The sequence below is a fragment of the Aquarana catesbeiana genome, linkage group LG08, assembly GCF_042186555.1.
Source record: "Aquarana catesbeiana isolate 2022-GZ linkage group LG08, ASM4218655v1, whole genome shotgun sequence".
In the NCBI taxonomy this organism is placed as follows: domain Eukaryota; kingdom Metazoa; phylum Chordata; class Amphibia; order Anura; family Ranidae; genus Aquarana; species Aquarana catesbeiana.
The window spans coordinates 308,878,556-308,903,921 of NC_133331.1; the positions used below are offsets into that span (position 1 = coordinate 308,878,556).

The 25,366-nt window shown below is 42.6% G+C and overlaps 1 protein-coding gene and 1 pseudogene across 2 annotated transcripts in view; both read left to right on the forward strand.

The window, feature by feature from the left end:
• Nucleotides 1–641: 641 nt before the first annotated feature.
• LOC141105175 (uncharacterized) lies at nt 642–25,023 on the forward strand (annotated as a pseudogene).
• The window catches only part of LOC141105049 (uncharacterized), a 167,620-nt gene continuing 158,450 nt past the window's right edge, over nt 16,197–25,366 (forward strand). Inside the window, exons 1-4 of one of the 2 annotated variants that reach the window (XM_073594867.1) lie at nt 16,226–16,307; nt 16,887–17,093; nt 17,199–17,263; nt 17,350–17,473. In XM_073594867.1, coding sequence (XP_073450968.1) covers nt 17,045–17,093; nt 17,199–17,263; nt 17,350–17,473 — 238 coding nt within the window. In that variant the 5' untranslated portion in view covers nt 16,226–16,307; nt 16,887–17,044. Of the gene's footprint in view, nt 16,308–16,886; nt 17,094–17,198; nt 17,264–17,349; nt 17,474–25,366 lie in introns of both variants that reach the window. The other variant, XM_073594869.1, reaches the window with a different exon arrangement.

Sequence of the window (25,366 nt, forward strand, 5' to 3'; positions counted from 1 at the left end):
GAACACAAAGGCTCATCTCACATTCACTAAAAAAAAACCTTGATTATCCCCAAGACTTTACGGCAAATATTCTGTGGACTGATGAGACAAAAATGTTACTTTTTGGAAGGTGTGTGTCCCTTTACATCTGGCATAAATCTAATACAGCATTTCATAACAAGAACATCATACCAACAGTCAGACGTGGTGGTGGTAGCATGATGGTCTGGGGCTGCTTTGCCATGAACCATGAATTCTGAGCTCTACCAGAAAATCCTAATTTATTGGTACCTGTGATCAATAGAAGAAGGACCCTGTTATATCAGTGGTCAGTGAGAGAAGGACATTCTTACATCATCATCATTGGGAAGACTGCCCCCCCCCCAACAGATCACTGATGTCAGTTGTTAACGAGAGACAGAAAGTGATAATTTCTCAAGGAACCCCTAGAAACCCCTAGAACCCTGGCTGAAAAAGGCTGAATTAGGCAGTAATATACACCTATACCCCTTAATGGGAGTGGAGATGACCCTGTCTATAAGGTTATACACAGTACATACTGCACACACACAGTACAAGACATTTCTCAGGGCTGCGGTTCCTCTGAGCTCCACAAGGTGGTGATGTCACATCTACCCAGATAGGAAGTCTCTATGGAAGACAGACAGGAAGTGATGTCAGGTACAGAGAGGAAGTTCCGGGTGAGAGGTGAGTCGGGAGGAAGTAGAGAGAAGACATTTCTGGAAGTGGCAGCAGAGGAGGTAATAAGATCTTATTTTCTATTTACACCCAGTAACCCCCCGTCATGTCTGTCCTCTTCCTCCATAGTCACTGTGATGTCTTTTATCTCCAGCAGATGATGATACACACATATATAGTGTGGAAACCTAGATTAACCCCTTCAGGGGCAGAACATTTGCTTAGTTACAGGGCCGGAACATTCTCTTCATGTTAGAGATGTGTCACCTTCTCACTGGAGATGAGATGAACGTTCCTGGGTTCCGTGTGAGATGGCTCCACAGAATAGAGTTGCCACCTTTTCTTCAAACCAAACCCGAACACATTAACAGAGCACGGCAATTTTTTAATTTTTCAGTGGTACAATAAATTCATTACCTCTGTACAATGCAAGGCAATTTCTAATCATATGGACTTAATTATTTATTATTATTATTATACAAGATTTATATAGTGCCATCAGTTTGCGCAGCGCTTTACAACATGAGGGCAGACAGTACAGTTACATTACAAATCAATACAGGAGGAATCAGAGGGCCCTGCTCCTTGGAGCTTACAATCTAGAAGGGAGGGTCAAGTGGAAACAAAAGGTAATAACTGTGGGGGATGAGCTGATGGAGAAAATGAAAATACAGTTGTGAGGTGTGGGTGGGATAGGCTTCTCTGGAGAGAAGGGTTTTCAGGGATCTTCTGACAGCTAATAAAGTATGAGATAAGCTAACAGATTAGGGTAAGGAGTTCCATAGGATTGGAGAGGCTCTGGAAAAGTCCTGGAGGAGAGCATAGGAGGAGGTGATGAGGGAGCTAGAGAGCAGAAGGTCTTGAGAGGAACGAAGATAACGAGTAGGTTGGTATTTAGAGACTAGGCTAGTGATGTAGCTGGGGGCAAATTGTGGATGGCTTTGTACGTAGTTGTTAGTATTTAGAATTTAATTCTTTGGCAGACCGGAAGCCAGTGCAGGGATTGACAGAGAGGGGGAGCAGACACAGAGCGATTGGTAGGGTGGATGAGTCTGGCAGCAGCATTCATGATGGATTGAAGAGGTGATAGACTATGTAGAGGTAAGCCAATGAGAAGGGAGTTGCAGTAGTGGAGGCGAGAGATGACCAGCGAATGAATTAAGAGCTTTGTTGTGCCATTGGTTAGAAAGGGGCGTATTTTGGAGATGTTGCGGAGGTTGAGGCGGCAGGATTTGGACAGTGATTGGATGTGTTGCTTAAAGGAGAGTTCCGAGTCCAGGACTACACCTAGAACCTTGGCATGTGGGGATGGGCTTATAGTTGTGCCATCGATTTTGACAGAGAGATCAGGGGAAGGGGCATATGGGGGAGGAAAAATTATAAGTTTGGTTTTAGATAGACTGAGTTTGAGGAAGTGGTGTGACATCCAGACTGATATATCTGATAGTAAATTAGTGATACCTGAGGAGACAAAGGGAGTGAGCTGAGGGGTAGAGAAATAGATTTGGGTGTCGTCAGCGTAGAGGTGGTATTGGAAGCCGTGGGAGGCTATTAGTTGACCCAGGGAGGAGGTGTAGATTGAAAATAGGAGAACAGAACCTTGGGGGACCCCAACAGAGAAAGGAAAGAGGAGAGGAGGAAGCAGAGTTGTAAGAAATGCTAAAAGTACGGTTGGATAAGTAGGAAGAGAACCAGCGAAGAGTACAGTACAGACCAAAGGCGTGGAGTTTTTTGAGGAGGAGGGGGTGGTCAACCGTATCAAAGGCAGCAGAGAGGTCCAGGAGTAGGAGTACAGAATAGTGTAGATTTTGGCCGTTAGTAGATCGTTTGTTAGTTTTAGAAGAGCAGTTTCTGTGGAGTGTTGAGGACGAAATCCAGACTGAAGGGGATCAAGAAGGCGATTATCAGCGAGGTGGACGCTCAGTCGGTTGTAGACCAAACGTTCGAGGAGTTTGGATAAGAAGGGGAGCACAAGAGTTCCCCTTTACATCAGAGTCAGCAAAGTTGACACTCTTGGCTTACAATTGCAGTGAGCAACCCTGCTAGGTAGCCACAGTCTGGGCCAGGGGCGGACTGATAACTAAGGATGAGCTCCGGCGTGTTCGCAACTAGCACGTGCAGAGCCCGCCAGGAAGTCGACGCTGCGCTAATCACAGGCAGTGAGACATTTCTCGATCTCTGCAGCCATGCATCGGGAAAATGTCTCACTGCTTGCGATAAGCGGAAGTTCGGAAATTCAAAAATTAGAAATTTCATAAACTTGAAAATGCAAAAATAAGAATGAAAATCTGAGAGTTCAAAAGAATGAAAATCTGAAAATTTGAAAACCCGAAAATCTGAAATAATAACTAACTAATAATAAATATTAAATTATAGGTATTGGAACTTCCTTTCAAATGTGGTTGTTAGTGATCGTAACGAGTGCGAATTTATCCAAAGTTACGAATTATCTAAAATAACGAATGCCGCATCTAATTGAATGGAACGTAACTATCTAATAATAATAAATAATAATAATAAAACCTTTTTATTATTATTATTTATTATTAATTTGTTCCATTCCATTTGTTTGGATGGGGCATTCGTTATTTCAGATAATTCGTAACTTCAGATAAATTTGTATTCGTTACGTTCACAAATAGCCAAATTTGAAAGGAAATTCCAGTACCTATTATTTAATAGTTAGTTATTATTATTAGTTAGTTATTATTTCGAATTTTACTAATTTTCTTTCTTTTTTTCAGCTTTTTGAATTTTTGTATTTTCTAATTTTTGAATTTCTGAATTTTCGAATTTCGAAAATTCGGAAATTCGAAATTTGAAATTTGAAAATTTGGATATCCGAAAATTCGAAATTCGGAAATTTGAAAATTGGAAATCCGAAAATTCGGATTTTCAAATTTCTGAATTTCCAAAAAAAGCAAAAAAACGAATGAAACGAATATGAAGAAATGTTTTGTCAGTGTACATGTCTAGCTCCCAGCGATCGAGAGCAGTGATCTCTGTCATGTTCTAGTGAGCTCATCTCCCCTACAGTTAGAATACACTGAGGGAACACATTTAACCCCTTGATTGCAACCTAGTGTTAACCCCTTCCCTGCCAGTGACATTTACACAGTAATCAGTGCATTTTTATAGCACTGATAGCTGTATAAATGCCAATGGTCCCAAAATAGTGTCAAAAGTGTCCGATCTGTCCGATATGTCGAAGTCACGATAAAAATCACAGGTCATCGCCATTACTAATAAAAAAATGAATAATAAAAATACCATAAATCTATCCCCTATTTTGGAGACGCGATTACTTCTGCGCAAACCAATCAATATTGCGATTTTTTTTTTTTACCAAAAATATGTAGAAGAATACATATTGGCCTAAACTGAGGACTTATAGCAAAAAGTAAAAAATGTTGTTTTTTTTTTAATTGTCACTTTTTTTTGTTTATAGCGCAAAAAATAAAAACCGTAGAGGTGATCGAATACGACCAAAAAAAAGCTCTATTTGTGGGAAAAAAAGGACGTCAATTTTGTTTTGGTACAACGTTGCATGATCGCGCAATTGTCAGTTAAAGAGACGTAGTGCCGTTTCGCAAAAAAGGGCCTGGTCAGGAAGGGGGTAAATCCTTCCGGGGCTGAAGTGGTTAATATCAGCTCATTGTTTATGAGAGACAATAAGAGAGAAAACAAAATATACACCCCAATAATATGGACAGCACTACAGATGTGTAAGTGCAGCAGTGACCACCATGAAGGAAAAAAGAGTCAGCCTATTAACCCCTTACATCCCCATCCTAATATTGTACAAACAATACCATCCAGATAATTCTCTGCTATCCCCCTACAGAGAATCCCGCACAGATCACATGACCACATCAATGAGGATGGAGGAGAACCGGAGTCACATGACTGAGAGGATACTAAACCTCACCTTGGAGATCATCTACCTGCTGACCGGAGAGGTGAGGTCACATGACATCACATGACAACATCTTAGGAACAAAGAACACGGAGGAGAGATGGGTTTGCTTTAAGAGCATATTAAATAAGGGCATTAGCCAATGCATCCCACTGGGTAATAAATTTAAAAGAGCGAAGAAAAGTCCTGGATGGCTTAACTCCAACGTAAAAATGCATATAAAAGCAAAGGAGAAGGCCTTCAAAAAATACAAGGTTGAGGGATCATCATCAGCATTCAGACTTTATAAAGAGTTCAACAAGAAATGTAAGGGTGCAATAAGGACGGCTAAGATAGAACATGAAAGACACAAAGCAGAAGAGAGCAAAATAAATACCAATAAATTCTTTAAGTGTGTAAACAGTAAAAACAGAGGAGGACAGACCATATTGGCCCCATAAAGAATGAGGAAGGACATCTGGTTACAAAGGATGGGGAGATGGCGAAGGCATTGAATTTATTCTTCTCCTCAGTCTTCAATCGGGGGGCTTCAGTAACCAAAACTGCAGTGTTTATCCTCATGACACATCACAGGAAGCACCTACATGGTTAACAGAGGACAGAATTAAAATTAGACTTGGGAAACTTCATATTAATAAATCACTGGTCCAGATGGCTTGCACCCGAGGGTACTTAGGGAGCTCAGTCAAGTAATTACCAGGCCATTGTTCCTAATTTTTACTGACAGTCTACTGACTGGAATGGTACCAGCTGATTGGAGAAAAGCCAATGTAGCACCAATATTTAAAAAGGGCCCAAAATACATCCCTGGGAATTACAGACCAGTTAGCCTAACATCAATAGTATGTAAACTCTTGGAGGGGATGATAAGGGACTATATACAAGATTTTAGTAATGAAAACGGTATCACTAGCAGTAATCAGCATAGATTCATGAAGAATCGTTCTTGCCAAACCAATCTATTAACCTTCTATGAGGAGGTGAGTTGCTGTCTAGATAATCTGGATTTTGCAAAAGCATTTGACTCAGTTCCCCATAAACGTTTACTGTACAAAATAAGGTCCGTTGGCATGGACCATAGGGTGAGTACATGGATTGAAAACTGGCTACAAGGGCGAGTTCAGAGGGTGGTGATAAATGTGGAGTACTCGGAATAGTCAGGGGTGGGTAGTGGGGTCCCCCAGGGTTCTGTGCTGGGACCCATCCTATTTAATTTGTTCATAAACGACCTGGAGGATGGGGTAAGCAGTTCAATCTCTGTATTTGTGGATGATGCTAAGCAGGGCAATAACTTCTTTGCAGGATGTGGAAACCTTGCAAAAAAGATCTGAACAAATTAATGGGGTGGGCAACTACATGGCAAATGATGTTCAATTGTTCAATATAGAAAAATGTAAAATAATGCATTTGGGTGGAAAAATATGAATGCAATCGATACACTGGGGGGGGGGGACCTCGGGGGAATCTAGGATGGAAAAGGACCTGGGGGTCCTAGTAGATGATAGGTTCAGCAATGGCATGCAAAAGGGGATTAATTCCAGAGATAAAACGCTAATTCTCCCGCTCTACAAGACTCTGGTTCAGCCGCACCTGGAGTATGCTGTCCAGTTCTGGGCACCAGTCCTCAGGAAGGATGTACTGGAAATGGAGCGAGTACAAAGAAGGGCAACAAAGCTAATAAAGGGTCTGGAGGATATTAGTATTGAGGAAAGGTTGCGAGCACTGAACTTATTCTCTCTGGAGAAGAGACGCTTGAGAGGGGATATGATTTCAATATATAAATACCGTACTGGAGACCCCACAATAGGGATAAAACTTTTTCGCAGCAGGGAGTTTAACAAGACACGTGGCCACTCATTAAATTTAGAAGAAAAGAAGTTTAACTTTAAACTACGTAGAGGTAATGCCATGTACACACGCTCGGACATTCCAACAACAAAATCCTGGATTTTTTTCTGACGGATGTTGGCTCAAACTTGTCTTGCATACACACGGTCGCACAAATGTTGTCGGAAATTCCGAACGTCAAGAACGTGGTGATGTGCAACATGTACGATCAGCCGAGAAAAATGAAGTTCAATAGCCAGTGTGGCTCTTCTGCTTGATTCCTAGCATGCTTGGAACTTTGTGCGTCGGAATTGTATACACACACTCTGGAATTTCCGACAACGGATTTTGTTGTCGGAAAATTTGAGATCCTGCTCTCAAATTTTTGTTGTCGGAAATTCTGACAACAAATGTCCGATGGAGCCTACACAAGGTCGGAATTTCCAACAACAAGCTCCCATCGAACATTTGTTGTTGGAAATTCCGAGCGTGTGTAGGCGGCATAAGAGCGGCAAGGATGTGGAATTCCCTTCCACAGGCGGTGGTCTCAGCGGGGGCCATTGATAGTTTCAAGAAAGTATTAGATAAGCACCCGGACGACCACAACATACAAGGATATACAAGGTAATACTGACATATAATTACACACATAGGTTGGACTTGATGGACTTGTGTCTTTTTTCAACCTCACCTACTATGTAACTATATTATTATTGGTTTTCCAATATAGAGTTTTCCTCTTGTGAAGTCAGGTGATCATATGACCATCACAGTGCCTCCATGTGACTCCCTTAAACATTATGAGAGACACAACATGCAGAAGATTCTAGAAGTCACCAAGAAGATGATGGAGCTGCTGACAGGAGAGGTGAGCGGTGCTGGGAATTCTGGGACATTATCCAGTAACAGACAAGGGATGTGTCTGGATGGTGACTGTATCATTGTGTGTGTCAGGTTCCTATAAGGTGTCAGGATGTCACTGTCTATTTCTCCATGGAGGAGTGGGAGTATTTAGAAGGACACAAGGATCTCTACAAGGACATCATGATGGACAATCAGCTGCCCCTCACATCACCGGGTAAGAGGAGACTTTATTGTAAAGAAGAGAGCAGTACGGAGGGTCCACCTAGATCCCCCATCATCTGATAAACACATAGAAACAATGTATTCAGTCAGTGTGCGTGTTTCCTACAGATGGATCCAGTAATGAGAACCCACCAGAGAGATGTCCCCGTCCTCTGTATTCCCGGGATTCCACACAGGAAGGTCACACCATCCCTCACCATCATCAGGTAGATGAGGAACAATCACTGATAGTTCTGATTTATACACAAGCATGTTTGTTACAATTAATATTTTATTATATATTCAGAGTGGAAACCTTGAGAATTATAATGTTGTTGTCAAAGAAGAGTATAAAGAGGAGGATGAGGAGTATGGAGTGATGGAGGAGTTTTCAGAAAGACACAAGGATATGATGGACCCACTTAATACCAGGAACCCACCAGAGAGATATTCCCAGGATACCACACAGGAAGGTCATACCATCCCTCACAATCATCAGGTAGATGAGGAACAATCACTTATAGTATCTTTACGATCTGTACATTATCTGCATTGTTACAATTTATGTCATTTTTATTATATATTCAGGGTGGAAACCTGAGAGATTCTAAAGTTGATATTAAAGAAGAGATAAAAGAGGAGGATGTCGAGGATGCGGTGATGGAGGAGTCAGGGTTTCCAAAAGTTCACAAAGATCTGTACCAGGACACCATGGTGGAGTCATCCAACTACAGAAACCCCCCAGAGAGATGTACCCAGCCTCTGGATTCCTGGGATTCCAAACAGGAATATCACACCATCCCTCACCAATACAAGGTTGGTGGGACAGAGCATCTAGAACATGAACCCGTCAAGGTGATGTGTTGATTTTTAAAAAATGTGATGTCACATTATTAAAGCTAATGTTTTACAGATGACCCCTTCTATTTGTTTGGTTTAGGTTGAAGATCTGATAGATATAAAAGTTGAGGTTAAAGCAGAAGAAGAGGAGATGTATGTGAGGGACGATCAGCAGTCTATGGAAGAGGATGGAATAACGGGGACATTTATAGAGGAGGACACTCCTACAGAGATCAGCACAGGTGGGTCATTAACACTAATACATTATTATGTTCGTTCCACTCAATAATTGGTCCAAAGTAGGGCAAGAATCGGTTGATATCAGCCTGTAATCCCCTGGTCACTTTCCTGAGCTGTGTTCACCTTCCTGTATTTCTCTCGGATAATCTTCCTTCTCTGTGTTGCAGACACAATTTATGTATCTAGACTGGATTTATGTAGATTCTGGGGTTCAGCTTGAGGCAAATGTTTATTTTCATTGACAGCCTAGTCACCTAGGCTTTGGTCTTCTTCTCCATTCCCGGGTTTAGCAAGATCTCTGACAGAGAAATTCTCCCAGGGTTGCTTGCTCTGTTGTTTACTGGCTGTGCCGGGTGGAGGGATATGTCTGTATAGTCTCAGATCCAAGTCACTGAGTGCAGCCTCAGGAGATGGGAGGCAGCGGTGTGGGACCTGTGCAGCTTGTCTCAAGTAAACATTAAAACTTCCACTGATTACTGAATACCAATATTAGTCCTGACCCTTACACTATTTAATTTATATTGCACATTACATAGTCCTGACCCCTGCACTACATTCTCCATGTTGTACATACATATTCCTGACCCCTGCATTATATACTCTGTGTTGTACATTACATAATTCTGATACTGTTTAGTCCTAAATTTTGTATCCAATATAATAAGATGTACATTACTTATTTTGCACCCATTTTCTACCAGCTAGACATTTTTTATCTGATGATTTGATTGGAGCACAGACTTTTACATGTTGATAATAATGTGGTAACATCCTTGGTTTCTGGAACCTGAAACAGAAAGTGATAATGAGGGAGGAGTCAATAACCCAATGATGGTGGTCTTCAGGATCAGTCCAGTCTTCATCTTGGTTGTTCTCCCCCCATCCTCACTCTCTGACCTCTGGTGGGGCTCAGCCCTGCTGTTATTCATGACTAAATCATGTACTAAGTAAAGAAGTGCAGGACTTCTTGTGTTGGGAAGATGGCAATGAGGGATAGAGGTGGTGGGGGACACTCGTCCTATAATCCCCTCATCTTTGTCACTCCTATAAAAGACAATTCTCGTTGTTTCCTCCCTCTCTGACTAAGGTCCACGAATAAAGAAATGAACTTATAGGAGATCAGAGGACCCATTTACTAGTTACCTTGATGGAATTTTAGGATCCTCAGAGACAAAGCTGCCTGATGTGGGCGGAGTCCTGGTTTATTAGAACCAATCTGCTCATGTCTAGTAATAATCATTTTATTTCTATTTTAGTAGATGGACGGGAGATGAGGAAAACCTCAGAGGATTGTCTCACTTTGTCTCCAGACTGTAAAGTAGAAGATGAGGACATCACACAGTATAGTCCAGGAGAAAACCCGACTACCTCAAATGTCCATCCGGCACCACACAGTGTAGATGGACCATCGTATTCCTCTTATCCTGAGGAACCTCAGACTGTGAGGGACAGTGCCGTCCTTCCAACAGATAAGAGGTTTTCCTGTACTGAGTGCGGGAAGCGTTTCCGTTTTATATCCAATCTTAATGTGCATAAAAGATCTCACACGGGGGAAAAACCATATTCCTGTCCTGAGTGCGGAAAATGTTTTTCACAAAAGTCCAATCTTGAAATTCATCATAGGCTTCACACAGGTGAGAAGCCATATTCCTGTCCTGAGTGCGGGAAATGTTTTTCAGATCAGTCCCACCTTTACATACATAAGAGGTCTCACACAGGAGAGAAGCCATATTCCTGTCCTGAGTGTGGGAAATGTTTTGTAAATAAATCCCATCTTGTCACACATCAAAGACTTCACACAGGGGAAAAACCGTACTCCTGTTCTGAGTGTGGAAAACGTTTTTCAGACAAGTCCTTTTATCACAGACATCAGAGATTGCACACAGGCGAGAAGCTGTATTCCTGTTCTGAGTGCGGGAAATGTTTTTCTCAGAAGTCACATCTTTACACGCATAACAGATTACACACAGGTGAGAAGCCGTATTCCTGTCCTGAGTGCGGGAAATGTTTTTCACAGAAGTCTAATCTTTACACCCATCAGAGATCTCACACAGGGAAGAAGACACCTTCCTGTTCTGAATTAATTGTTCCTCACTGAAGTCCTGTCTTCCTGTACATCAGGGATCCCACACAACGCTTGAGGTGTATTAGTGCCTTGAGTGTGGGAAATGTCTTCTATATGAATGTTTCTGGACATCACAGCTCTCGTGGGGAAGAAGCACATCCTGATATACACCTCAGATATACTCCATGGCTGATCTTCATCATGTAAGAGACAGTTCCTAAGGAGATCAGAGATCACCAAAGACATGGATGAAATGTACCATGTTGGCCATTGACAGCAGTAGAAAAATAAAAATGGTGTCATTACCTTTTCTTGGCTGAGTACATTTTGTGGTGTAAGCTTTTGTATCCATTTAGAAGTCTATTTTTTTTTTTGAACAAGCATTCATCTGTCCATCCATCGTAAATTTATATATATTCTAAAGTGTTATATACACAGATGAAATAACCCCCAGCAGCTGGAAGCAACATATCACTAAGACAAGATAAAACAAAAATATATATTTCCAGTGCTATAATTATCCAATGATAAATTAAAAGACAGAGGTGGGGCACGGACTTTTTAGGCACAGTCAACACATATAAATATCAAAAAATATAATTTTATTTAATAAATAACATATAAAAAATACATAATCTAAAAATCCACATTGATAGTACGGTATATATAATAATATACAATGCCACTACTGTACAGAACCAACAATAACTGCAAAAGGACAGAAGAGTGAATACAATACATTCCATATACAGTGTAAGTCCAAGAGTATGGTTCAGAAACAGATAAGCGGTGTGATGAAAGGTAAGTAGCACTTCAAATCTCTGAAGGAGGCATGGAGAATGCCATAAGAACCCTGTTCAGGTCTCTGAGGTAGCCAACTTCTGTTAAGAGGGGAGTTTAGACCCAAAAGGAACAGGCCCACATGGCACCCAACTGCTTCCATGAGGAGACTTTTTCTCTGTTGATACAGACTTAGCAGATTCAGGCAGCACAGCTGGAGGCTAAGTGGACCCTCGTGGCCACTTCAGCAGAATGGAAGGTGAAGGTGGTTGTCGCCCCTAGAAACCTAGTGTGTGTGAGGGGCAGCCACTACTTGCAAAAACTCACACCCCACTATGATGTGGAAGTATTCCTAGCCACATTTAATTGCATAGCTGAGAGAGGGTTGACCTCAGGACCAGTGGGCCAGCCTCATTGTTCCATTCTTATTGGAGTGGAACTGCAGAAGGCCTAATTTGACCTACCAGCAGCCGACACCAGAAATTATGCTAAACTGAAGGGAGAGATCTTAGTCCACCATGGATGACTGTTGCTGTCTGGGCACACCGGATGCATTGCTGGAAGTATAGTGCCGAACAGTCACCGCAGTCCCAAATGCATGACCTGTTAGAACTAGTCATGAAATGGTTGCAGCTGGAGAAGTAATGGGACCACATATTGTAGAACTGGTCATTGTAGACAGCTACTAACTGAGCTTCAGCATTTGAGAGCCTCAGAGAATGGACCAACTGGTGGAAATAATGGAGCATTGCATGATGGTGGAGGATCTATTTGGACCTGCCAAGTCCCAAGGGCCCCTGTCAGCATGGACACCAAAGCCATCATCCCTGGGAACACGGAACAACCACCCCAGGGTCCCAGAGTTTTGCTCCAGCATGAAGAAATGAGAATGTGCTGTGCTGGTATTGTCACTCATGGGGTCATATCTAGGCTCATTTTACCCCATGGGAGGAAATCATGGAGTACAGAGCTACACAGAGGGTGCCCTTCTATGCCTAGAGAGTCTGTGCATCTGACTGAGGGGCAGTTTGAATGTGACATCTGGGTGAACCAACTTCATGCCCAGGCACTGCTGGATATAAGAAGTATGGTGACCCTTGTCCATACTGGGGTAACTGGGGGAGTTGGCCCCATATACATAAGACCCTCAAAGTGGTCCATTGGGACACTAGTGCCAGTGCGTTTAGCAGAGAACAGCAAATTATGGTTTCAGCTCCTCAATAACCCAGTCCTGAGTTAGCGCTAATGCACACATAATAAACAAAAGGTAGAGGGAACCACCATCTAAGTGTATCTTTTATTAGTGAATATAAGTCATAAAAAACATGTATGCACTCACTGTAGCAGGTTATAGACATGCATATTTCACAGTCCTTCATGTAGAGATTGTCCAGGAAGCAGCCAGGAATTGCAGAGTTCATTAGTGAGATGGTCCGTGTATGCCGGGATACTGCTGGATAAGAAGTGTCAGTCTCGTAGCTGTGCTGAAACGCAAGCTGTAGAAACGGTGGCTGGAGACTTCCAGATCAGGCTCGGCTGGACTCAGATGGTGAGGTCAGCATGCTGACAAAGGGTGGGGGGGCGTGGCTGCACATTGTGGGGCAATACACACCCCTTAGTCAAGCCAAGATAAATATTTCTTGGTTTGACAAAGGGGTGTGTATAGCTCTGAAATGCGTAGCCATGCCCCCCCTTGTCAGCATGCTGATGTGACTCTCTGAGTCCAGCTAAACATGATCCAGCTGCAATTTTTTCACTACTAAAAGCTAAACTTAGATGGTGGCGCCCTCTTCCTTTTGTTTATTATTTGTGACTTTAGAGAATGCTGATGATGTACCTGTGGTAGACGGTGGACAGACCAAGGAACCCACTAAGGGGGAATCTCATCCTATGCAGGCCATGGATAGGGGGGATGTAGAGAAAACTTCCCTACTACAGGCTATGTCCCAGGAGGATGAAGGGGAAAGTTCCTCTAGTTTGGTGCATGCTGAGGTTGAAGTGTTAAGGTGTGCATTTGTAAGAAAAATGCCGGAGAAAATTCAAATGGATTAATGGGGTATCCCAAGTGCCTGAGGCTGAAAGAAGGTTTCACCACTTTGTGATCAATAGTGATCAGTCATATTGAGTCATAGAAGTCCGGGTGAAGTGGTCAACTAGTTACTGGTCCCCCAATTCTTTTAGACATATGATACTGGACTTGTCTCACAAAGACACAATGGGAGGTCAGCTACAACCTAAAAAACAGAGGCACAGATAACGGATCAGTTTTACTGGCTGGGGGTCATTGCTGAAGTGAAAAGAGATTGTGGTTCATGTACCATTGGTCAACTAACTGCTCTAGTGTCACATTTTAGGAATCCTTTGGTGCCTCTGCCTACTTTGGAGGGATAGGTCTGGTGGGCCCCCTCAGTGAAATCGGCTTGGGGTCACCAATAAATCCTGGTGGTACTTGAATATGTAACAAGGTATTGAGAGTCTCTCTGAGGAAGACCTTCTCAAAAGCAGTTGCTAGAGAGTTATTTAACATGTTCTCAAGAACTGGGTACCCAAAAGAATCCTGATGGATCAAGGCACTCCGTTCCTGTTGAAGGTGATGGCAGACCTGTGCAAGTTGGTCCAGATTAAACAATTGCATACTTCTGTTAATCACCCACAGATGGATGGGCTGGTTGGGAGGGTTAATAAAACCCTAAAATCTATGTCTAGGAGGGTTGTACAAAAAAGATGAAAAAGATTGGAACTGCTCACTCCCACCACTGATGTTCACCATTTGAGTTGGTTGCTTGACCTGGTTAAAAAACCTGGGCAAGCAAATCTTCTCCACATAAGACAATGGTGGAGCATATCACCCAAATGAGGGAATGAATTGCTAAGGTGATGCCTCTAGTAAAGGGGCATTTAGAAAGGGCCCAAGAAGCACAGATAAAATTGTAAGATCATGCTCATACAGCTCCAAATTAGGGACTGGGTCGCTGTGCCTATAAGTTCTTATCTAAGTGACAGGGGTGATATGAGGTGGTAGAAAAGGTCGGTATGCTAAATGGTAAGGTAAACACACTTGGGAAGCAGAAGCCTTATGAAACTGACCATGTGAATCTATGAAACCCATGGAAAGATCAGGAGCAGGTAGCCGCCCTGGCTGAGATGAATCAGAGCCCCGTGTAGTGGTAGATTAGTCCCAATTGCCACCAACCTGTCCAAACTCCAGACTCAACAGGTAAAAGGGTTTTTACAAATCTATAGGAAGATTTTTTTCAGGACTGCAAGGCCTTACCAGTGTAACTGAGCATGACGTGATCATGGAGCCTAATGTGAAGGTCTGAGAAAAACCTTATCGCATTCCTGAGGCACACAGGGAAGCTGTATCAGAAGAAGTTTGGAAAATGAGGTTACCCGATATCATTGAGGAATCGCAGAGTGAAGGGTCAAGCCCAATTGTGTTTCTACTGGAAAAAAAGTATAATGCCAAGGGTTCGCTTAGAACCGTTACTCACCACACCCACCATGTATGTATAGAGAATGCACATCTGTTCCTAAGGGTGGCAAAAAAGTATTTGGGATTTTTTAGGTGAATTTACAGACAATACATTTTATATAAAATCCAGAATTTATTGTACTCATCCTAACAACAGGTTGGTCATGTTAAAAACTTGAAAAGGAATAATAAAAACATCAATAGTATGAAAGCTGAAGTGAACAGAACCCCTTAAGATGCACAGAACCTTAAGATGCAGAACCCCTTCTGCATCCACAGAAATCACATACTGTACCTAAATATCACATTTATCTGTTCAGGGTGTTGGTTCCAAAGTCCAACAGCACTCTGCAGTTTTGTAAAGACTTCAGTCTTTCTCAGTAGAAAGTTGATGGCTGCCGAGAGAAATTACGCCGTAGTGGAGCAAGAGTGCCTGGCCATCAAATGTGCTATTTTCTCCATGACAGGAAGTTTCATTTGGTGTCAGACAATGCCCCACTGACCTGCATGAGACTTAACAAACACACGACTGCTAGAGTAGCCAGGTGGTTCTTGGCCCTGCAACAATTTAGATTTGTGGTGTTACACAGGCCTGGAAAACAAAACCATAATGCTGATCCCCTCTTAGGGTACACTAAAGAGTGTCCCACACTGCCTCAGACACCTCCGCATAGAGTGGGACATGTTCAGGATACTAAGGATGGGTCCTGGATAGGTACATCACAGGTGTGTGGGTTGATCTCTTTAAGGGGGATGACAAGAGCCAGTTGGATTACTCAGACATTATGAGGAGTTCCGGGGTGATCTGGTAAGGGGGAAAAACTGGCTTGTAGTTTTCCTAGGATTGTTAAGACCTATTGGGACCTAATATTGGTCCTGGAATTCAGTGGGTCGGAGATCAGCTAGCTGGTTATCCAAACTCCCCCAAATATCACAGACTGCCTTATTTCATAGGTCAATGTAGTGGCCCCTTACATTAGTGACCAGTAGAAGAAGGGCCCTCTTACATCGTCATCAGTGGGTAGACTGTCCCTTTACAGATCATTGATGCCAGTTGTTACTGAGAGACAGAAATTGTTCTTTTCTCAAGGAACCCCTAGTAACCTTTGGAAGAACCCTGGCTGAGAAAGGCTGGACTAGGCAGTAATATATTTCTATCCCCCTTGGTGGGAGTGCAGATGACCTCATCTATAAGGATATACGGTACATACACACAACACAAGGTCTGTGTTCGCACGATGAGATGTCTCTCAAGGCTTCAGTTCCTCTGAGCTCCACAAGGTGGTGATCTCACTTCTACCCAGACAGGAAGTCTCTATGGAAGACAGGAAGTGTTGTCAGGTATATGTAGGAAGTTCCAGGTTAGGGGTGTGTCGGGAGGAAGTAGAGAGAAGACATTGCTGGAAGTGGTAGCAGAGGAGGTAATAAGATCTTATTTTCTATATACACCCAGTAACCCCCCCGTCATGTCCGTCCTCTTCCTCCATAGTCACTGTGATGTCTTTTATCTCCAGCAGATGATAATACACACATATATAGTGTGGAAACCTAGATTAACCCCTTCAGGGGCAGAACATTTCCTCGCTTATGGGGTCGGAACATTCTCTTTATTTTGGAGATGGGTCACCTTTTCCACCAATGACCTTCTCACCTCATCAGTCTATACTAATGGATTATACGATGCTTATTCATGGGAGGTTTATTTAGGGTTGCCACCTCATCCCTTTAAACCTGAACACATATGAATTACACAGGTTCTGAGGCTAATTAAATGCAGATAAGGCAACAAGTGAGTTTAATTACCACCTTAATCAGCCACAGAACCTGTGGAATTAATATGTGTTCGGGTTTAAAGGGATGAGGTGGCAACCCTAGATTTATTTAGGGGGATTTGAAAATGTATGTTTTGTAAGATTCAAATGACATCACAGTGACCTCACAGCTCCTCCTCCCAATGTCCTTCCATCCGGCTAATTTCTCTTATTTTCCAACGCTCTTAGGATGTGGGCCTGTTTTGTATGTACTGATGTCAGAAAGCCTGTGACCTTTAACCTATGTGGTAGGGGGCTCTGTGTGGATAAATTATAACTTCAACCTGAAGTGACTTTAATATAATGGAGACCTAATCAGAGAAGTGAGGAGGATTCTGGGAGGTCACATGACATCACTCCTTTCGCTATTAATAAAAAACAGACCTGACTGGAGAGGTGAGGTGGATAGGAATCACATTTGATTTTACTATTCATGCTGTATATAGATTTTTGAGATTTGTGAAGTCTGGTGACCATCAAATTCCCTCTAACTCCTGATAGAATACAGAACTAAAAAGAAGATTCCAGAAGTCCCCAGCAAGATCACAGAGCTGCTGACAGGAGAGGTGAGTGTTGCCGGGAATTCTGGGACATTATCCAGTAACAGACAAGGGATGTGTCTGGATGGTGACTGTATCATTGTGTGTGTCAGGTTCCTATAAGGTGTCAGGATGTCACTGTCTATTTCTCCATGGAGGAGTGGGAGTATTTAGAAGGACACAAGGATCTCTACAAGGACGTCATGATGGACAATCGGCCGCCCCTCACATCACCGGGTAAGAGGAGACTTTATTGTAAAGGATAGAGCAGTACGGAGGGTTCACCTCGATCCTCCATCATCTGATAAACACATAGAAACAATGTATTCGGTGAGTGTTCTGGAAATGTTGAAGATAGGCAACTCCTATCCTCATATTGATTAGTGGTTCCAAATTAATAACTACTGCCATAGGGAACAGACACAAACGATACACTCAGCATCTTTCCAAATAGCTGCTCTGTTTTATGGGGCGCAATTGAAGTTTTTTATACACATGATCACGTTAATATTACAATTGTACTTTCATGGTAACAAGGGGCGTAACATAGGCAGGCCAAATTCCAATCAGGACTCGAAAGAAGTCAACATGTAATGGAAACATTATTAGTGCTGTTTGCACAATGAGTGTAGTGTGCAATACATAGGCAAACTATATACAAAAATAAAATCCGGTTCTATACAGAATTTACAAATTTTTTTTACAAGCTCCCCTCTTTTGATCAACATTTTACATTTTGATCACTAACCATATCACTATTAACCTGGAACCTCCACAAGCTTAGGTGGAGGTAGTTCCGGCCCAGGAGGCAAACTCCATTGGGGAGAATATAATAGCTGAGAGCAGCTACATTATTACAAATTACCTTTTATTGTGATTAAAACTTACATAGAAACAAATGATTATTAAGAAATATTCACAGAGTAATTGGCTGTACACTCCTGTGGCCAGAATGGCCTTGTAACTTAATTGCGGACATGCTGACTTATCAGCATAGGTAAACACAGACAATTCTACATAAAATGGAAGACATAAAAGACAATATAACTTCAACATGGCTGAACTACTTTTCAAATCACATTAAATATATATGTATCTTTATATCCTTTACGATTAAAGAGGTTGTAAACCTCCCTGGGGAAGTTGTACCTATAGGTAAGCCTATAATAAGACTTACCTGAAGGTACTGTAAATATCTCCTAAACTTGCACCATTTAGGAGATATTTACTATCTAACTAACGGCTAACTATATAGCCGTTTCTTCAGGGCCCATGCCATGACCGGCGGCACCTGCGCGCACGTGCGGGAGTGACGTAATCGCGGCTCTGGCCAATCACAGCGCCAGAGCCCGGGAACCCTCAAGTGACTCTGGGAAACATGTCGGCTGTGTAAGCGGTGAGCCGGCGCCGATCCGGGGCATCGCTCTAAGGTAAGTATTTCATAATGAGCTAGTATGCGGTTCATACTAGCTTATTATGACTTTGTATTGCAGGTTTTTTTTTTTGGGGGGGGGGGGTTGACATTTGAATAAATAGTATCCCAGACTGTGATTCCAAGAGGAAAACAAATCAAACACGGATATTATTTAAATTAGTCATTTTTTTTGCAGTGTCTGGTGTGGATCCAGGTGACTTTTCCTTCAAATTTTGTAAACTGTACATGAAATAAATGCTGTATTCTATCTCCAAGCATTTCCGTATACATAAATGTCTCTTAACAATCCACAAGTCACCGGACTTTTTTTGAGATACTTCCAAACTGTTGGGATCTGGAATTGGGGAGAAAACACATAAATTAGTTTGTCAAAGACCTTTAAAGATGAGCAACATTCTCTGTGAGGTCCGAGTGGAGCACTTCAGCTGCTGGGACAAATATAAGCAAGCACACTCCCAAACCAAATCTCATAGGGAGAGGGTCCAATGTCCCCTTAGGGGCTTAATAAAATATAAGAAAACATTCAGGCAATTGTATCTCTAGCTGTTTAATCTGCATGATTCTTAGTCCCTGTGGACTTGGTAACCCTGTTACCCATTGTGGATCCCTGTTCAGATGTCAGCTGGGACCCACCGATCATTCCCGAGGCACACAGAACCGCGGTCTGCCTGTGTAAACAAGGCAGATCGCCGTTCTGTGACAGGAGAAGTCAGAGATCTAAGCAGGAAAACGGATCTCTGTCTTACAGTACAAGCACCCCCCCCCCCACAGTTAGAAAGCACCCCCTAGGGACACATTTAACCCTTTGATTGCCCCTGATGTTAACTCCCTTCCCAGTCAGTGTCATTGGTACAGTTACAGTGCATATTATGTAGAACTGATCACTGTATTAGTGTCACTGGTCCCCAAAATAGTTTAACTTAGTGTCTGATTTGTCCGCCGCAAAGTCGCAATCCCGCTATAAGCTGCTGATCGCCGCCATTACTAGAAAAAAATAAATAAAAATTCCAGAAAAATATCCCATAGTTTGTAGACGTTACAACTTTTGCGCAAACCAGTCAATATATGCTTACTGGGATTTTTTTACCAAAAATATGTAGCAGAATACATATTGGGCTAGACTGAAGAAGAAATTAGATTTTTTAAAAAAAATTTTATTGGATGTGTTCGTATAGCAGAAAGTAAATAATATTATTTTTTTTTTTTTTTTTCAAAATGGTTGGTGTTTTTATTGTTTATAGCGCAAAAAATAAAACCCCCAGAGGTAATCAGATACCACCAAAAGAAAGCTCTATTTGTGGAAAATAAAGGACACCGATTTTATCTGTGTACAGTGTTGCACGAACGCGCAATTGTCAGTTAAAATAACCCAGTGCCGTATCGCAAAAAAATGGCCTGGTCATGAAGGGGGGGGTAAAGCTTCCGGGGCTGAAGTGATTAAATAGCCAAAAGGGGCTGGCTGTAGGCTGGACCAATGAGGCAGGTAATGGTAAGCAGGTAAGTCACTGTGGAAACAACAAGTGGCTGGTAATTAAATCAGCTGAGCAGCCTCTGTGTACTGAAAGAAAAGAACTGCTAGTAAATAGCAGGAGCCCAGCCCTGACATCAATACAGTTCAATTAGGGGAGTACAATAGGTACCCTTTGTCCCAAAAATGCCTTACCTCAGCCGACTGATTATCAAAAATTCCCAGATCGTCTCAGCCTCCTTATTTTTGGATTCTCAGGGTCACCTATAAATCCCCTCCTGGCTGGCTCGCCAACTGATGTGGAAATTTTGTAGATAGGCAACTCCATTCCTGATATTCATTAATGGTTCCAAATTACTGCATTAGGGAACAGACACAAAAGATACACTCAGCGTCTTTCCAAATAGCTATTCTGTTTATTTGCCACAATTGAAGCTTTTTATACACATGATTACGTAGGTATCACATTAATATTACAATTGTACTTTTATGGTTACAAGGGGAGTAACATAGGCAGGACAAACTCTAATCAGGACTTGAAAGAATGCAACATGTAATGAAAACATTATGCGTGTCATGTGGACAATGACTGCAATAAATTATATAGAATTTTCTAATTTCCTTTACAGTCAGTGTTTGTGTTTCTGACAGATGGATCCAGTAATGGGAACCCACCAGAGAGATTTCCTTGTCCTCTGTATTCCCGGGATTCCACACAGGAACATGACACCATCCCTCACAATGATCAGGTAGATGCATAATAATCATTGGTTGATTTATACACAAGCTTGTTTGATACAATGAATGTTTTATGTAATATTCAGAGTGGGAATCTCGAGGAATATAATATTGTTATCAAAGAAGAGTATAAAGAGGAGGATGAGGAGTATGGAGTGATGGAGGAGTTTTCAGAAGGACACAAGGATACGATGGAGCCACCTAATACCAGGAACCCACCAGAGAGATGTCCCCATCCTCTGTATTCCCGTAATTCCACACAGGAAGGCCACACCATCCTTCACCATTACAAGGTTGGTGGGATGGAGCATCTAAAACATGGAGACGTGATAGCAAAGTGTGGATTTTTTTAATGTGATATCACAATATTAAAGCTTATAGTTTACAGATGTTTTCTATCATTTTCGTGGTTTAGGGTGAAGATCTGATAGATATGAAAGTGGAAGTTAAAGCAGATATAGAGACATATGTGAAGGACGATCAGCAGTCTATGGAGAAGGATGGAATAATGAGGACATTTAAAGAGGAGGACACTCCTACAGAGATCAGCACAGGTGGGTCATTAACACTAACACTAAATACATTCCTCCACCCATACTGCTCACCGATTGGTCCAGAGTAGGGTGGGGACTGGGTGATATCAGCCTATAATACACTGTTCACTTTCCTGAGCTGTGTTCCCCGTCCTGTATTTCCTTCTCCGTGCTGCAGACACAATTTATGTATCTAGACCAGTGGTTCTCAACCTTACTAGTGCCGTGACCCCTTGATAAAATTTCTCAAGTTGTGGGGACCCCTAACAGTGAAATTATTTTTGTAGTGTGGGTTGTCAGCACCCAAGGCAAGACAAGTAACTTGCGCCCTTAACGGACATTTAGCGCTCCCTGAGTCCCTTCCACTCGTACAATATTGAAACCCCTTATGGTACATTTTAGGATGTACCACTCTCTTTGTTCTCCTTTCTTTCTCTATCCTAATTTCTTGTTTTTTTCCCTATCCCACTCTAGCCATCTTTCTTGTTCTTTTTATTATTTTTTCTCTCCCTATTTCTTTGTTCCTCCCCCTCTTTTCCCCTCCCTTCCATGTATTCTCTATTTTTATTCCTTCTCTTACTACTTGGTGGGAATGGGATGAGTGGCATTGCTGGCGGGTAGTTGGGATGAGTGGCAGTCCTGGCGGGGAGTTTGGATGGGGGGAGTTCTGATCAGCCAACTTAGGTGCTCTTGATCAAGCTCATCTGCTGATCTGAGAACTGTAGTGGGGACTTTTAATGGCAACTATAATCACAGGTAGTGTTACTCACTGTGTCTCCGACTTTGTTGTGTATCGTAGCAGTGACACCTATGCCAAAATCAGGAGATAGGATCTCTTCCAGCCCCTCCCATTTCACATTCCTCACCAGTCAGCTGACCTCTAGTCTCTGCCCCCCAGCCATGCCGTGAACTGAATGGGCGGCTGCGAAGAGGCTGAGTGGGCGACCGCAGGCTCCAGGGACAGCCCTGCTGGGCGGCCGCTAAAAGGCTGGGAGAGCGGTGCGGGCTTCAGGAACAGCCCAGGATTCGGTGACCCCTGGCAAATTATCATTCGACCCCCAGGTTGAGAACCACTGATCTAGACTGAAAGTAGATTCTGAGGTTCAGCTGACAGGGAAATGTTGATTTTCTTCACGTTCATTGCTCAGCCTAGGCACCTGGTTCATGTGTCTGGGGTCTTCTTCCTCATGTCCGGGTCTAGTAAGATATCTGACAGAGCAATTCTTCCAGGGTTACTTGCTCTGTAGTTTACTGGCTGTGCCGGGTGGAGGGATATGTCTGTATAGTCTCAGACCCAAGTCACTGAGTGCAGTCTCAGGAGATGGGAGGCAGCGATGTGGGATCTCTGCAACTTGTGTCAAGTAAACATTTAAATGACCACTGATTACTGAATATCAATATTATGAGTCCTGACCCTTTACATTATTTAATTTATATTGTACATTACATAATCCTTGCCCCTGCACTATATACTGTACATTTGTTGTATGTTACAGAGTCCTGACCCTGCATGTTATATTCTATGTTGTACATTACATAGTCCTGACCCCTGGGCTATACAGTCTATGTTGTAGAATATATAATTCTGATACTGTTTAGTCCTAACATTTGTAATCAATATAATAAGTTGTACATTACATAGGTCTTACTTCTTTTGTATTCATTTTCTACTAGCTGGACGTTTTTTATCTGATGGTTTGATTGGAGCACAGACTTTTACATGTTGATAATAATGTGATAACATCCTCAAACTATGGAACCTTAAACATAAAGTGATAATGAGGGAGGAGTCAATAACCCAATGATGGAGGTCTTCAGGATCAGTCCAGTCTTCATCTTGGTTGTTCTCCCCCCATCCTCACTCTGTGACCTCTGGTGGGGCTCAGCCCCACTGTTATTCATGACTAAATCATGGACTAAATAAGGAAGTGCAGGACTTCTTGTGTTGGGAAGATGGCAATGAGTGATAGAGGGGGTGGGGACACTCGTCCTATAATCCCCTCATCACTGTCACTCCTATAAAAGACAGTTCTCGTTGTTTCCTCACTCTCTGACTAAGGTCCATGAATAAAGAAATGAACTGGTAGGAGATCAGAGGACCCATTTACTAGTTACCTTGAGGGTGGAATTGTAAGATCCTCAGAGACAAAGCCGCCTGATGTGGGCAGAGTCCTGGTTTAGGGGAACCAATCTGCTCATGTCTAGTAATAATCTTTTTATTTCTATTTTAGTAGATGGACGGGAGATGAGGAAAACCTCAGAGGATTGTCTCACTTTGTCTCCAGACTGTAAAGTAGAAGATGAGGACATCACACAGTATAGTCCAGGAGAAAACCCGATTACCTCAAATGTCCATCCGGCACCACACAGTGTAGATGGACCATCGTATTCCTCTTATCCTGAGGAACCTCAGACTGTGAGGGACGGTGCCGTCCTTCCAACAGATAAGAGGTTTTCCTGTACTGAGTGCGGGAAGGGTTTCCATTCTAAATTCCATCTTAATGTGCATAAAAGATCTCACACAGGAGAAAAACCGTATTCCTGTCCTGAGTGCGGAAAATGTTTTTCACAAAAGTCCAATCTTCAAATACATCAGAGGCTTCACACAGGTGAGAAGCCATATTCCTGTTTCGAGTGCGGGAAATGTTTTTCAGTGAAGTCCCATCTTTTCATGCATAAGAGGTCTCACACAGGGGAGAAACCCTATTCCTGTCTTGAGTGTGGGAAATGTTTTGTACTAAAATCACATCTTGTCACACATGAAAGGCTTCACACGGGGGAAAAACCGTATTCCTGTTCTGAGTGCGGGAAATGTTTTTCAGACAAGTCTTTTTATCACAGACATCAGAGATTGCACACAGGTGAGAAGCCGTATTCTTGCCCTGAGTGTGGGAAATGTTTTTCAGACAGGTCCAGTCTTTACATACATCAGAGATCTCACACGGGGGAGAAGATGCACTCCTGCCCTGAGTGCGGGAAATGTTTTTTAAATAAGTCACATCTTTATACACATCAGAGATCTCACACGGGGGAGAAGCCGTATTCCTGTCCTGATTGTGGGAAATGTTTTTCAGAGAAGTCAAGTCTTGACAGACATCAGAGGTCACACACAGGGGAGAAGCCGTATTCCTGTCCTGAGTGCGGGAAATGTTTTTCACAGAAGTCCAGTCTTGACAGACATCAGAGATCTCACACGGGGGAGACGCCGTATTCCTGTCCTGAATGCGGCAAATGTTTTGCAGTGAAATCAAATCTTTACAGACATCAGAAATCGCACACAGGGGAGAAGCTACTTTCATGTCCTGAGTGAGGGAATTGTTCCTCACTGAAGTCCTGTCTTCCTGTACATCAGAGATCCCACACAACCCTCCAGGTGTATTAGTGCCTTGAGTGTGGGAAATGTCTTCTATATGAATGTTGCTGGACATCACAGCTCTCATGTGGGGAAGAAGCACACCCTGATATACACCTCAGATATACTCCATGGCTGATCTTCATCATGTAAGAAACAGTTCATTAGGAGATCAGAGATCACCAAAGTCTTGGATGAAGTGTTGTACCGTGTTGGCCATTGATAGCAGTAGAAAAATAAAAACAGGGTCACTAACTTTCATTCGCTGAGTACATTTTGTGGTTTAAGTTTTCGCAAGGCCTGTGTGCAGGATGGAGTGGTCAGGAGTATGTCTCATATATATATATATATATATCTCAGTGTACAAAGTGGTCATTAGTGTGCCATACACAGCCCAGCATACAGAATGGTCAAGAACATGGATTATTTGTCATCTTGCTCTTCTTTGTGATGGTGACCTGCAGTTTACATCTTGGCCTTAAGCTGGTAAGTCAACACTACACTAGGGTACAGGGCCAGGACAAGGGGGTTGGCACCCAGGAGGAGTAGCTGCCCAGTTCACAATGTGGGGGAAGGGTGCGGGGATGGAAGCCACCTTTTAATG